The 16,061-nt window shown below is 38.2% G+C and overlaps 1 protein-coding gene across 1 annotated transcript in view; it reads left to right on the top strand.

The window, feature by feature from the left end:
• The first annotated feature begins 7,794 nt into the window (after nucleotides 1-7,794).
• rftn2 (raftlin family member 2) overlaps nucleotides 7,795-16,061 on the top strand; it is a 51,258-nt gene continuing 42,991 nt past the window's right edge. The window contains exons 1-2 of the mRNA XM_052022534.1: nucleotides 7,795-7,891; nucleotides 8,314-8,463. Coding sequence (XP_051878494.1) covers nucleotides 8,322-8,463 — 142 coding nt within the window. The 5' untranslated portion in view covers nucleotides 7,795-7,891; nucleotides 8,314-8,321. The remainder of the gene's footprint in view (nucleotides 7,892-8,313; nucleotides 8,464-16,061) is intronic.

The following is a 16,061-nucleotide window of genomic DNA, read 5'->3' as shown; positions in this document are numbered from 1 at the left end:
AATATAAATGTCCTTTTTAAAAAAGTGAATCTCTTTTAAGGTCCCTCTTCCACTGAATTTCATTTGCTGCACTTTGCAGGTTGAAATTATAAAGAGCTCATTTAATCCTCAAACTGCCATGCTTTTTATCTGAGCACAACTCTGGTTTACTAGTGTAGGTCTTCAATTTCTAGAACAGTAACAATCAGTACAATGATGTTTGCCCCTAAAGCAGTAACACCTTGTAAGAGTAAATAGCTGGCAGTGAAACACTTTGTGCCACTTTGAGAATGCGAAAGGCATTAGATAAATGTAAGCCATTATTTACTCCCAACCGCACTATAGCCCCACTATATTCCTCTAATACTAAAATTTCTCAATTTTAAGCCAATTTCCTCTGTAGTCTCCATCCTGAAGATGTCAATAATAAATAAGAAGTCTCAGACATGGCATTAACTGCTCAATTAACTAGATCCAATGTGTTAGTAAGAAAAGTCTATAGAATGCTAATGTGAAGTTCAACAACCGTTCTGATTCGGAGGGTGGGCACAAATTTAGCTGCCTTAACTTTAAAAATTGATCTGTATGTATTATAATTAGTAAAGTAACATCCTTTCAAAAGGCAATACTGTTAGTTAAATTCTTCAGAAATAATTGATCAGAAGCACCCTCTGAAACAGAACTTGATGGTCAAGCAGACTGCTTACAGGCATACAATTTGGAACTTAATGTTACTGCTTTTATTATTTTTTTAAGAAATCAGTAACCAGGTTTTATCAGGTAGCGTATAGTAAATCTACTGTTGAGTAATTATTGGTAGTACATTATTGCTCAAAATACAATGTCAAAACGTGCCCAATCAAATTAAAACTATTAAGTAATAGGACACACAATTACAAGTTTTCCGTTATTGTAGTTAAAGCACATGAAACATATAAAATGTAACTTCTGAAGATGTACCATTGTTATTCAAGATAATATGCTACAAATGTTACAACTGAAAGTAACTGTAATTGTGAACAAACTAAACTCAGTTCAGTGCATCACATTCATCATTTCTCAGTTCATTGTTTCCTGATTACATTCTCATCCCATGTAAAGCTCTTTTATAAACAGAGAACATTTTACATGGATTATGTAGAAATGAGGTGTCAAATTTTATGTGCAGCTTTTTTTTGTTGTAATATTTAATTTGAAACGACAAGGAAAATGGTTATTATCACATACTTTCCTTATTGTTCTTCTGTATGCAACTTTTACTATACTCATGTAAAAATAAGGAATTATGTCCAAATGACTGCTTTGTGAATTATTTAAGTCAGATGCCTACAACAGCTAAATCTGTTTAAGTGTTTATTTGAAGCTGAAGTAGCATGGTCTAATTGTACTAACATAACCATATTTTTGATAACTAAATTCCAAATGAGGACAAACAAATGTTTTTTAATGTGATGCAGATTTGAGTTTTGTTTGGTACCAAGCTAAAGCTAAAATGTAGCTTTGTATTAGTTAAATATTAAAGTAAGGCAATAACTTGTTTAAAGTAGTAAGGGGAAATACCATATTTGACCAGTAATATTGTTAAAATATAGCAAAATCTAAGGCTTACAAATCAGACATGACCAGCAACTCAAAAATGATTGTAATGTCTTAAAGTTGTCTTGTTTATGTAAGCCCTATTGTAAATAAACAGTTCACTATTATGGTTCAACATTTCTGTGTATAACTGATCAGTGTGCACTTTTAACAATTGTCCTTGGATCTAATCGTTTGTGATGTGACTTCCTGTATTTATGTTTAGATAAATATCGGATGCAGTTTAATTCCAAAGATTAGCTTGTAATAAGTTATGAAAACAGAAGTCAAGATGGAAATAAAATTCAAAAACTGAAAAATTCTCCATGCAGGACAAAGGTGAAGTGATCTAAATTTTCAAATCTATAAATCCTCAAAGGTTTAAAAATTAAATTGAAAAGAGAGAGGAAACATGGGAACCAGGGCTACAGTGAGTTGGGAGTGGCCTGGAAAGTGGGAAAGGAGCACAGGAATCGGGGCTCTGCTGAGTGGGAAGGTATTGCAGGAACAAGGGCTCTGCTGAATGGGAACGGAGCACAGGAATCCAAAAAATATGTAATCAGCGGTCAGCAAAATATCACCCGGTGAGCAAGGAACCAGAGGAACCAGGGCCGCAGTGAGTGGAAAGGGAGTGTGGGAACTAGGACCCTGGTGAATCAGAAAGGAACACATGATGTGGGGCCCGGTGAGCTGGAATGCGGCAAACATCACCTGCTGAGCCAGATGCTGAAGCATCAGGATTTACAAAGAAATAGCAGATTACCAAAGTTTTACTATATCATGGTTTAGCGAATTTCACTTCAGAAAGATAGACATCTTGGATTATGTTAAATTAAGATAGGAAAAGGACTGATAAAAAGATAATCAAGAAGCTAAGAAGTGTGTAAAGATAAATAATTAGACCTGAGGAAGTGTCCTCAAGTATGCAAAGGAGGAGATTGGAAATATGTCAGAATTTATATCTACAAATAGTAATTGAATCGTAGTTAATTTTTCCATTCAAAAAGTACACCAAAGAATTACTCAAAGGAGGAATTGGGGTAAACAAAAAATGGGATTCATATAGAGAATCAATTCCAATAGAGCCCGAAAGCAGGAGCTGAATAGCATTTTATTATGCTTAATTTCTGCTTCCAGGATAAAACTATAATGTTTTTCAGGTTTTCCAAGATATCTAATTGGAGAGATGGTTTCTACGTAGACCTATGGACAGAGAGGTAGCTGATAGAGATGCGTAAAGCACCAAGGTTTTTCTTTGACTCAAAACTTGTTCTGCAATGGACCAAAGTGATCTTCAGTTCCTTTTGTACTATTTGGTTCATATTTATTGAGGAACCAGACTCCAAAACTGGTTTTAGGGTTCTACAGATCTGGATTGAAAACATCAGCTTAAAGTTCTTTCCATTCTCCTAAAATTTGTTCAACATCCATACTTTTTAGAGAAAAGTTTTCCAAGCAATTCATTTACCTTCCATATACGTTCACCTTGTTGACAGAAGGAATACATTGTAGAATGTTACACAACTTCATAAGAAGCAGCAAATACAGGTATTCAGAATGGTATCCAAAACAGTTTTTCAGGAGGAAAATGACGTTTCTACAGGTATTTAAATAATATATATGTAAAAGACGACTGATTACATATTTCTTGGATTATAATTACAAATACTCAAAATCAAAATGTTTTCATCAACAATTTAATCACATCATTTTTCAGTGTTTTTCCAAACTCAAATTTGAGTTTGTTTTTACAAAAAACCGCTTTAGAAAGTATGCAAAGCTTGCTAAAACCACTGTTTTGGCAGAAAGGAACAGACTTACAATAGCAACAGGAACTGAGATACACACTGATTTTGATGTGACTAACATTGAGCACCTTCACAAAGTGGAGTTCAGCTTATTAATCATTCCTGATTGGCATCAGGTATTAGTAAACCAAGTCCTAAGTAGCAGTCCACCAATGAACTAAACTCCCATGTTCCATTCCCAAGTGGTGCCAAATTCCAATCCCTCAACTGAAGCCAGATTTAAGAATTCACCAATGTTGTCAGATCTCAACAATGTGGCAATGCCAACATATTCCAGACCTCCTTTTCAAGGAGCCAGTTTTTAATCCAGTTAACCTCCACTCCACTGCCTGTAATACTGCCAAATATTCAAACTGAAATATGCTGAATACCATTAAATAAAGTACACATACCTCTGTTGAATAAGGACGTTTACAGTTTTCACAGTTACAGATAGAATTGGGGAATATAAACACCTCATACTCAAGTCATCTGCCATGAATCTGCAGAAGCCCAGCATCTGGACATAGATAAGTTTGGAGGAAGATTTCAGCATTCTAACTTTACTGAGATTTCACACATTGGCATTCAGATAAACTGCAGAAACTAAGACTCATCACCATGATAAGGTGTAGCTGCTTTATAACTTATTTATTGAAAGGAGCTTGAACTTAAAACAGTAAGTTACTTCATGCGGGCAGGTGTTGTCATTAAATCAATTTGTGAAATTAGTATATTGAAAATCATAACCTGTGTGTCTGAAATAAAAGCCAAAAATGCTATAAATATTCAGCAGGTCCAGCAGCATTAGCAGAGAGAGAAACAGGTTAATGACCTTTCATCAGAACCACTGGGATGTGTTTTGTATGTCTGAAATAAAAGCAGAAAATGCTATACTCAGCAGCATCAACAGAGAGAGAAACAGGTTATCATGAACTATCATCAGAACCATTAGGATGTGTTTGTACATGAGCCAACTGAACACATGTAAAGATGCTCTGGTTAAAACAACCATTGAATGATGCAATAAAGAGGATATGTGTGCCATATCTAGTCACTGTGCTGGGGTTTTATTTTAAAATAGTGCTGAAAGGAATTATTTTTTGATAGAACTATTTAGACTTAATTTAGTATTCAGATTTTACTTTTTTTACTCTTTCATTTGCTAGTATGGATTACTGTTTGAGAATCCCATTGTTTTCCTAGAGGTTAAGTTGGTTACCACACCGTAAATTCCAATGACGTTTATTTTACTGGTAGGGTAGATGGAAAATATCTGTGAGCTGACTGGGTACAGTGGTCTAGTGACTAAGTTCCTGGACTAGCAGCCAGAGTTCTAGACCATTTATCCGGAGACACGTATTCAAAGCCCAACTATAAAACTGCCAGATTGATAAAAACCGTTCTGGCTTACTTATTGTCATTCAGGGAAAGAAATCTGCCTTAACTGGTCAGAACTGCATGTGACTACAGGCCCTCAAATGTGGTTGACTATTTACTGCCTCCTTTCCATAGCTTGGGGGCTCTTTAGGGATGGATAATAGATACTGACATTGCCAGGACATTGATATTTCTGTGAATGAATAAAAGAGAGATAGACCTTGGAGTTATTATTCCAGACCTTTCAGAAGTGAAGTTAGCATGTTTATGTGCATTGGACAGTAAAAGGTCAGAACTTTCCTCTGAAATGGCTTTGAAGTTGATAGGTTAATTGTTACTTAAAACCTGAGACTGATGTATATTTGTTAACCAAAGGTGCTAAGGGATTCGAAGAAACAAAGGGAGTATGTTCATAGTTTGGCACGATTTCATTGAGTAATGAAACAGGTTGTACAAAGTATTTTGATAATTATTTTCTTATTCCCACTTATCGGCACATTTTATATTTGCCCCATTGCCATCCCTGTTGCCCTGCACCATCATTCCTTTCATTTTTTATTCCCACTGTCTTCCCACTTGTTCTTCCCGTACCTCTGATTCTGTACTTACTTCCATTCTGCTACTTCCCTAACCTACAATGCTTTGAAATAACTATTTTGAGGCTCTCTGACCTGGCATGGTTTAAGAATTAATTGACAAACAGGAAAGAGGAGAAATAAACAGGTATTTTCCTGGGTGGAAGGCAGTGAATAGTGGAATACTGCAGGGATCAGTGCTTGGGACCCAGCTACTTGCAGTATACATCAATGATTTGGATGACAGTACTGAATGTAACATTTCCAAATTTGCAGCTGACACGAAGTTGGGGAAAGTGTGAGAAGGATGAAAAGAGACTCCACTGTGATTTAAACGGGTTGGGTGAATGGGAAAATGCTTGGCTAAATATGAGGTTATCCATTTTGATGCTAAAGATAAAAAGTTTATTATCTGAATGATAATAGTCTGGGAAAAGAGGTACAATGAGACCTGGGTGTCATTAGTCACCAGAAACCGAAAGGAAGAATTCAGCTGTTAGGAACACTAATGGTACGTTCTATTAGAATTGCAAGAGGATTTGAGTACAAGAGCAAGGATGTCTTTCTACAGCTATACAGTGCCTTGGTGAGACTCCTTCTGGAGTTTTGTGTGAAGTTTTGGTCTCTGTCTCTGAGTAAGGATGTTCCTGCTATGGAGAGAGCATAACGCCAGTTTACCAGACTGATTTCTGAGATGGCAGAATTGATGACATTGGGCCCATTAGGCCTATATCCACTGGAATTTAGAAGATTGAGAGGGGATTTCATAGAAACCACTAAATTCTAACAGGAGTAAATGGAGATTCTCAAAGGCTGGACTGTCTGGAATCAGGGATCACACTCTCAGGATATGGGATATGCAATTCAGAACTGAGATTGGAAGAAATTTCTGAAAACCTGAGGATAATGAACCTGTGGCACAGAAGGCAGTGGAGGCTGAGTCATTAACTATATTCAGAAAAGAAATAGATGTATTTCTTAATGCCAAAGGGATATGGGGAGAAGGCAGGATGATCAGCTATGTTAGTGTTGAATGAATGGCCTAGTCCCCTTATTCTCCCATGTTTCTTAAAAAAAAGCACTGATTTCCATATTCTGCCTCTTTCTAGTAGTGTATAGAATAAATCCAGCTACTATAAATTACTAAGATATGCATACAGTCATACCATCTCTCAACTATATGGCTTCTATTTGTCTAGTACGTCAGGCAGAACTGTTTTGGTGGCAGTATTGCTCTGTAGTATACTTGCATAGAATTAGGTGGCAAAGGCCAAACAATATGTTTTCTGCAATAAATAATCACATAGAAAAGAGGGAACGATTGCTTATTTTGCATGATATTTCTGTGAGGATGCTACATCTTAAAAACTTGGTTTGGTGTCGCCAAGTCAGAAATTAGTACATAACATTCCTCCCAATCCCAGAAAATTTCCTTTTCATCTGCAGGAAAACTATTCACTCACCATCCCAATTAGCTTTAAGTCAGAATTCTCGGTGAGGTGTGAGTTTCTCCCAAATACCTACTTCCAGATAGTTTTGGATGTAAGTATGCAATTTTGTTACAACTTTCACCGCAACTAAAAAAAGCCTCATCCCTTCATTAGCAAGCATCAGCCTTTTAAGAACAACTGGCTGAGTGGATTTCCATATGTCATGCTGCTGGCTTGATGTCATGATTCTGATTGTCTTGTGTAGGGAACCTATTAAAATGTAACAACAAAATGGGTAACAGCTACTCTTCCATGCTACCAGCACAGGATCATAAAATTGGGGCTCTAATTTTGAATTAAGACAAATCTGATTTTATGTTACTGCATTCTACTTAAGCAACACATGTACAAGAGTATACATTTGATTAATTTTGAAAGGGAAAACAGTTAAAAAAGGATTAAAGTTCAAGCTGCATTTAATTTCTGCAGAATTATCGTGCATGTGTATATTAATACTACAGCAGTTATTTGTATGGACTGGAGTTGTTTTGAATTCCAGATGTATTTGTAAACTTGCAGTACTCCATCGAGGGAATGATTTTGTGATGATTAAGGAATTGCCTCAACATATTTTCCTTCTCTCGATCATTTTGAATTTATGAAAAGTAAAGAAAGTGTAATCTTCGGAAATACTTGAAGTAATTTTAGTCGTCTTAGAAAGCTTTCAGAGTTTTACTGTTCAGTCTATTTTTAGTTTCATTCCATTCACTGCCATTTACTGTTTTTAGTTGTAAAGTAGTTGTATCCATAAAACTTGGACAAAACTGTTATTTTCTTTTGCATTTTAATGCAGCATGATCAATTTGTTGTAATTGCATATGACAAATTAGTTTCCTGAAACAAATTCTTGATTTGCTGTGGTTTTCTAAGTATCCAGGAACTATACTTTAATCTGAAAGTGAATGGCTTCAGCAGAATCTGAAGCTCTCAGTGCGTTAACCATTCCTCTCAGATGCCAGAAACAGTTTCCTCTCAGGGATTTTACTTCCTTTCTGGAAATGATTTTAGTCTACAACCATTTTGGATCTTTCTACTTCAGACAGAGTTTCCATCTGCAGCTTGGACGGACATCTGTCTGGTTCCAGACCTCTTCTTCTCATTGCAGGTAACGCCATCCAAGTTTTATTCTTGCCTTTTGTTTACTTGTTAATTACCCAGTTTAAGTCCGTGGGGGAGGACAAGGTTCGAGTCTACTATTAAACTATTAAGGGCCTTAGTGCAGACTGACGTGGCATGAAAGGCTGTGATAAGTGAAGCTGTATGTGTGTAGTATTAATGGATGTAACTAACTTCGTGTATGCGGGGATTATGCTTAAAATATCCAAAAAAAAACTTAAATAAGTGGGCAGGAGTTTAATACTGTATGTAGAGAAACAGCTGAATTTTTGTGAGTTGAGGGGCCCTGTTTCACTTTTAACTGACTTCAGGATTTATGGAGGCCAGAGGCATAACAGAAATTATAACTGCCCTTTGTTGAAATCACAGTCACAGCACTCACGAGTAGTTCTTGAATCTGACTGTTTTCAGATCCTGCCATGGGTTGTGGGCTACGAAAGCTCGAAGAACCTGATGATAGTAGTCCTGGCAAAATATTTTCTACTCTGAAGAGACCACAAGTGGAAACAAAGACTGATATTTCATATGAATACCTTTTACTGGATTTTACTTTAGACATCAGTGAGTATCTTTTACTTGGTTGCTGTTTCTGTCGAAAACTTACAGTTATATGGTTTTCAATATTCATGTCAATCAAAAAGCAGATAGTTGAGCGATTGTTTATACACATTTCAGCCAATAGTCTTCTGTTTAATCAAGTATATAATTGTTACTTAGCACAAACATCTGTCACCTTCAGATGCATGATGACAGCAATCAGAGTTGAAATCTGTTTTAGTTAAACAAAGCTGCTTCATAAATGGCTCCAGAGTTAAACACATAGCTCAATTTCAAGAAGTAAATTGCATGCATACTAAATGTTATTGTTGGGTGTTAAGTTACTATTCAATTTAGAATGCAGCAAGCAGCCTTCTCCCATGGGTGCTGGTTTTGTGAAGTTAGCACCCTTGGCTTAAACTGTGTCCATAAGCAAATAAACAACCCCAGATGGTAGCATCTTGAAAACAGAATATTCAGTGTCCGTTTGAGGTTCAAATTCTGATAGAAATCTAAAATAAAGTTATAGTTCATTTGAAAATTTCCGGTTACTCAACCAGATTGTTATTTGCTAAATTTGTTAAAAAATAATGTTATCATATTTGATAAAAGCTATATGATTAAAGAAGTAGAGTGAAAGTAATTGCTGTAATTTTTTACCATTTTGATATTCCCCTCTGCTCCACCTCTTTCCCCATCACCACTTACCCCCACCCCCCTGCCCCGCCTTTCTGAACACATTGATTCCAGTTGTCATCTACTGTTCCACAGATATTCAGGAGCCAAACTGATTATTTTTCATAGATAAAGTGAAGCAGTGCCAATGATCTTTTTAACTGCTGGGAGTATTACAGCTGAGCTTATTTCACATTAAATCCTCGTATAAAAGCACTTTGTAGTAGAAGTAACTGTATCATAACCATGACTGCATTTCTTTTGTCCACTTGAAGAACATAAACTAATTGCAGTAATGCCATTGAAAGTCTGGGAATTGGCACTGGAAGCAGAGAACTGAGGGAATTGAATTTAAATCTCAGATGGTGAGAGAGGGAAATTTTAAAGGAGCTTATTTCTTGCCATTTACTTCCTGCAGACTTACATTTTTTCTTTGGAAGATCAAGCAGAAAAGTGGAGGATGTAAAGATTCAACCATTACCTTGAAGCTCAAGAAGCCACATGGCCCATTCCTGCTTGATTTCTAATTTTTTTTTAATGTTGATTGAGTCGATCGATTTGTTTTGTCTCTGTATAATAATCTGGAATTGTGTCAAAAATGGGTTGAGAGGAAGTTCCTTCAGAAGATAATCACTTTGAAAAAATTGTGTGACACATCAACAATATCATCACAAATCGATGCAAGTACTCAGGCTTGTCTGAGATGTTGACAGTAGGCATGTTTGCTCACTTCCATCGAAAATGTTTTTGTTTTTTTACTGTTTTCCTAAAGTACTCTGAACAAGAAGGTTTATTATGGAATACTACAAATTTCAGAAAAACACAGTAGATCCAGCAGAATCTGGGATGTAAACTGGAAACTGAGTGAAATATAGTTCTTTAATAGCCCAGATCAAAATGAGCAGACTTGAAAAGAACAGGTAAAACTCAAATTACAAGATTGTTGTCTTCTCTCACAATGAAAAGCTAATGGAATAGATGTTTTATTATGTAACACTCAAAAACATAGGATGAAAGAGAAATCAGGCATGGTAGCCTGCTGCCATATCCCTCCTTCTATGTGCAGTTATAAATTTTCTTCCCTCCATCACTTCGGAAATCCCAGTATTGCAAACTTCCCAGCTCTATCCTTGTAAATGACACTGAGAGTGCCTCATATTGGGCTTGTTCCCTCACTTAAAACCTTGGTCATGTCATGTGAAAGATCTGAAATAATATTAATGCATTTTTGTCTCTTTCACTGTGCTTTTGCTCCTTTTGGTGCCATAGTGGGTGTCCACTAAAGCATAATCAACGTTTAGTTCCTTTACTGTGACAGCACCCTTTGGATGATACATTTGCCTCTGGGTGCCTGCCCTGTGCTCAAAATGAGCCATGGCCCAGAATAAAAGGAATACATTGATAAAGGGCTATAGCAGCATGTGAAAAACCCACTGTGATCCCCTATTGTGGGAGGAAAATCCAGCCCAATGGACAAAGTGAAAGATTTTCCGACAAGGTGGAAGCAGCCAAGAACTGATAGATGATGGATGTAAAGTTTACTTTCAGGAGCCAACCAAAAAAATACAGAGGAATCGAAACTAGCTTAATGAGACATTGAAAAGGCAGAAGAAAGATTCATTTAACAAAATAATTAAAGACAAAATTGCAAGTTCAGGAAAGTCAAAGCAAAACAAGACTATTCAGGACCCACAAAAGGTTTATCAGCATTTAACAGAAGAAATAAAAGGCCAAAATTGTTCCTTTCCACCAAATATTTCAGCCCAAAATGTCTGTTTCCTTTTTCATCCAACCTTCATCGGAACCTAACAGACTAAGTGTGCAAAACCTCACACCTATCACTTCCAAACAAACAAGTGAGTTAGCTGCAGTGTGAGATTGCTCAAATCATTATTCAAGGAGCTGCAGGAAGAAAATTTAGTTAAAACAGTGCAAGAACTCAAATTAGGAAATAAGCCAAAGTGATAAGTCATGAACAGAACAGTGCTTTGGAGCAAAACAATTCAAGAAGATTGCACCTTGAATTGGCTGCACAAGTTGATAGGGTGGTAAAGAAGGCATATGGCATGCTTGCTTTTATTAATCAAGGCATTGAGTTCCAGAAACAGGAAGTTGTGTTGCAGCTTTATAAAACTCTGGTTCAGCGCATCTGGAGTATTACATTCAATTCTGGTCGCCCCATTATAGGAAGGATGTGGAGGCTTTGGAGAGGGAGCAGAAAAGGTTTATCAGGATGCTGCCTGGATTAGGGGGCATATGCTATAAGAAGAGGTTCGACAAATCAGGCTTGTTTTCTCTGGAGCAGTGGAGGCCGAGGGGAGGCCTGGTAGAAGCTTATAAAATTGTAAGAGGCATAGATCAACTAGACAACTGGTGTCTTTTTCCCACAGTCAAAATGTCTAATACTAGAGGGCATGCATTTCAGAGGGGAAAAGTTCAAAGGAGATGTGCAGGGCAAGTTTTTTTACACAGAGATTGCTGGATGCCTGGAATGTACTGCCAGGGGTGGTGGTGGAGACAAATACGATAGAGGCATTTAAGAGGCTCTTAGATAAACACATGAATATGTAGAGAATGGAGGGATATGGACTATGTGCAGGCAGAAGGGATTAGGTATTATTAGCTTAATTAGTTCAGCACAGCATGGGCTGAAGGGGCCTGTGCTGTGCTGTACTGTTCTATGTTCTACGAATAGCGAACAACTTGGATGACATGTCTGTAAATTGCAGTTTCATACTGTTGGACAGTGATGTGGGAGGAAACAAATGGATAGAAGTTTCATTTTGTACATTTGTACGGGAAAATGGTCAGGAAAGTGAAGATGGAAGTTGGGGTAGCCATAGAATGTATAAGTGTCTTCTGTGGTGAGGCAGGGGGCAGGTATGACTCCTGGTTAGATGGCAAGTGAAAGCAAGTTGGTGCTGGAATTGTGTTGTGAATCATGAAAAATTATCTAACAAATCCATGGACTCTGGGATGGAAAGTTCTGATGCAGGAGGGATCCTGTCACCATTGCAAGAAGATGGACCAAGACTGGAAGCATGGGAACTGAGCAAAGGGCTACCCACCACAGCTGAGGTAAGCCTCAGATGAGGAAAGTGGAGGTCTGCTGCAGAAAGAAAGTGAGAAACCAGAGTGAAGACCAAGACCCTGTAATTTTTTCTAGAATGCATGACTGGAAGCCCAGTGGGATGGGACTGCTGCCCACACAATGCACCTGCACTAACCTGGGAGAAGTCCAAGGTCAGCCATTAATATTGTAGGTCAGGATCAAGCAATTGCTTAATGCACCTGGGGAGTTGTGACAGCTTTATGAGGAGATGATGTACATTGTTCTGTAGTTTGAAGCTGTGCAGCTCTTAGAGTAGAACTACAGGTTAAGACTCTCTAAGCCAGTATTCTGTGGTCTAGCAACTTCTATGGTCTGACATGCTTTGAATCTGTAGATCTATACTAATTAACTAATTCTAACTAAGATCTAAAATTAACTAAGATCTGTATTAAGCTGCAGCTAATTAACCTACCAGTGCAACTTTTACAATCTTAGCCGACAGTGTTCCCGATTTAGGAAAAATTTGGGTTACCAACAGTTATTAGAACCCATACGTGACCCAGAGAATGTCTGTACTTAAAAAGCACAGTTCTCCTGCTCAGAGGAGGATGATCAGGGGGCAATTTCTGTGGTACGGATTCTCTGTGGTCTGGCACCAGTCAGGTCCCGAGGGGATTGGACAAGACAGTTTCAACCTGCATATAGTCAGAGATGAACACATAGCTGCAAGAGGACAGAAGAAATCAGAAAAAGACACAAAGGAAGAGCACAGTGGTAAAGCTAAGTGACTTTTCAATTTTGAAATTCCAGAATTTTTTTGTTGATTGTAATATGTTGAAATGTTCTTTTGTTGGAAATTTATATTTGCAATGAACTTTGCATCCACATCAGGCTTTGATTGGCATGATAGGTTTTCTGAAGTAGGGTGGATGTGGACCATCCTGCTTATTACAGGATAGGGCAGCCACAATATTGAAAGTCTCTCCCATTGGTTTATGAACCTGCTGAGTCCTGCTCTGTGTTTGGACTCATTAATGTCAAGGAATCTAGCTTTTCAGACTTCCTTGGTTTCTAGGCCTGTGGAGGGCACAGCAGGAGAACATCATTTGGAGTCCCCAGAGATTATCTGTACACTTGAACATACTTTTCAGCATAATAGTGGTTTGTTCACAAAATTCCATCAAGTCGTGGCCCTCACTGTAGGTTTTCTTTAATTCTGTGTAATCCCATTGGTCTTCTAATGTCTATTGGACACACTTGCCCCAAGAAGCAATTCAGTTCCTTGTCCTTGATCACAAAGGATCGTAAAGCTATAAGACAACCAGATTCATGGTAGTTCCCTAGATGCTGGGGAGAACCTATTCCTCAGACTATTTAGAGATGTAGGCAGAGTAATTTGACTAGGAGTTTTTAATTTTCATATAGATTGGATAAACAGACTAGCAGACTGATAAGTAGTGAATTTCCAGAGTGTGTTGAAAATTGTTCTCTGTAAACTTATTGCAATGAACCAGGGGGGAATACCATATTTTACTTAGTATTGACGAACATGATGACTTACATTGTAGCCAAACAGTTCATGAACCTTCATTTAACAGCATTCATAATACAATCAGATGTATTTATTGTTTGAAGAAGAGAAACACTTAACGTCTTGGATTCTAAATTTAGAAAAGCCTGGCTTCATCTGATGAGACAGAGAATGCTGTCACTACCTGGCAAATTCATCAATGGAAAGGGTGACAGTAGATCATCAGGAGGTTTCCAAAAAAAGCTATTTAATCTGATTCAGAAGCAGTTTATATCCCTAAGGGGCAAGAGCTCTGCCTGCCATAAAATAAGAATTGATTACCAAAAAAGTGATACATTAATCTAAAAGATAAGCACAGAGAAAGGATTATATTGTGCCGATTTTGGGAAAATTACAAAGAACATCAATACAGATTGTAAGAGGTACAAACCTCACAGTTGTTCAGCAGACTGCTGCTGTCTCACAATTCCAGGGACCCAGATTCAACCCTGATAACATTGTTTCTATGTGGAGATTGTGCATTCTCCTTATGACTGCCTGAGTTTCTCCTGAACTCCCCTCAATTAAAATAAATTTTAATTTATCCCTAATGTAGGTAGATATTCAGGATATTCAGCAGGCTGTTGATGGGCATGTGAGAGAGGATAGGTTAAAGAAGAATAACTGGAGAAATAGGGAGTGATGTGATTGCTCTGCATGGAGCTGGCACAGACCCAGTGGGCTGAAAGGCTTTATTTTGTGTTGTGATAAGTAAGTAAGTTAATAAAAGAAGCTTGGAAATAAACTGGCAAAAGATACCAAGATCAACTCAAATATCTTTTACAGTTAAAAGCAAGTTGGTCATGAGCAAATGAACCTTTTAAAACCAGATATTAGTGAAACTTTTGCTGAAAATAAAACAAAATTACTGACAAGGAGAATCATATTATCAGAATCAGATTTAAGATTACTGACTTACATCTTGTGAACTTTGTTGTTTTGCAGCAACAGTACAGTGCAAAGACATAATATTAGTAAAAACTACAAAATAAATAAATAGTGCAAAAAATGGAATAATGAAGAAGTATTCATGGGTTCGTAGACCATTCAGAAATCTGATGGCAGAGGGAAAGAAGCTGTTCCTAAATCATTGAGTGTGGGTCTTCAGGTTCCTGTACCTCCTCCCCGATGGTAATAACAAGAAGAGGGCATATCTCAGATGGTGTGGGTCCTTAATGATAGATGCCACCTTCTTGAGGCACCGCCTCTTAAAGATGTTCTCAATAGTGGAGAGGCTTGTGCCAGTGATGGAGCTGGCTGAGTCTACAGCCCTCTGCAGCCTCTTGCGATCCTGTGCATTGGAGCCTCCATACCAGGTGGTAAGGCAACCAGTCAGAATGCTCTCCTCTATGCATCTATAAAAATTTGCAGAAGTCTTTAGTGACATACCAAATCTCCTCATACTCCTAATGAGGTAGAGCTGCTGGCGTGCCTTCTTTGCAATTGCATCAATGTGTTGGGCCCAGGATAGATCCTTTGAGATGTCGACGCTCAGGAACTTGAAGCTGTTCACCCTTTCCACTGCTGACCCCTCAATGAGGACTGGTGTGCGTTCTCCCGACTTCCCCTTCCTGAAGTCCACAATCAATTATTTGGTCTTGTTGACGTTGAGTGCAAGTCTGTTGTTGCAACACCACTCAACCAGCTGATCTATCTCACTTCTGTACACCTCCTTGTCGCCATCTGAGATTCTACCAACAACAGCGGTGTCATCGGCGAATTTATAGATGGCATTTGAGCTGTGCTTAGCCATACAGTCATGAGTGTAGAGAGAGTAGAGGTACGCCTGTGTTGATTGTCAGTGAGGAGATGTTATTACTGATCGGCACTGACTGTGGTCTCCCTATAGGGAAGTCGAGGATCCAATTGCAGAGGGAGGTACAGAGGCCCAGGTTTTGAAGCTTGTTGATTAATACTGAGTGGATGATGGTGTTGAATGCCGAGCTGTAATCGACAAACAGCAGCCTGACATATGTTTTGCTGTTGTCTAGGTACTCCAAAGCAGAGTGGAGGGCCAGTGAGATGTGTCCGCTGTAGACCTGTTGTGGCGGGTCCAGGTCCTTGCTAAGGCAAGAGTTAATACTAGCCATAACTAACCTCTTGAAGCACTTCATTACAGTAGATGTGAGCATGACTGGGTGATACTCGCTGAGGCATCTCACCCTTCTCTTTTTGGGCATCGGTTTGATTTCTGCCCTTTTGAAGGAGGTGGGAACTTCAGACCACAGCAGTGAGAGGTTGAAGATGTCCTTGAACACTAGCCAGTTGGTCGGCACAGGTTTTCGGTATCTGGCCAGGTACACCATCGGGTCCTGACAGCTTGCA

Source organism: Pristis pectinata, chromosome 1 (genome assembly GCF_009764475.1).
Source record: "Pristis pectinata isolate sPriPec2 chromosome 1, sPriPec2.1.pri, whole genome shotgun sequence".
NCBI classification, from domain to species: Eukaryota; Metazoa; Chordata; class Chondrichthyes; order Rhinopristiformes; family Pristidae; genus Pristis; species Pristis pectinata.
Note: the sequence above shows the minus strand (reverse complement) of the source record. Positions and strands in the feature narration are given on the sequence as shown.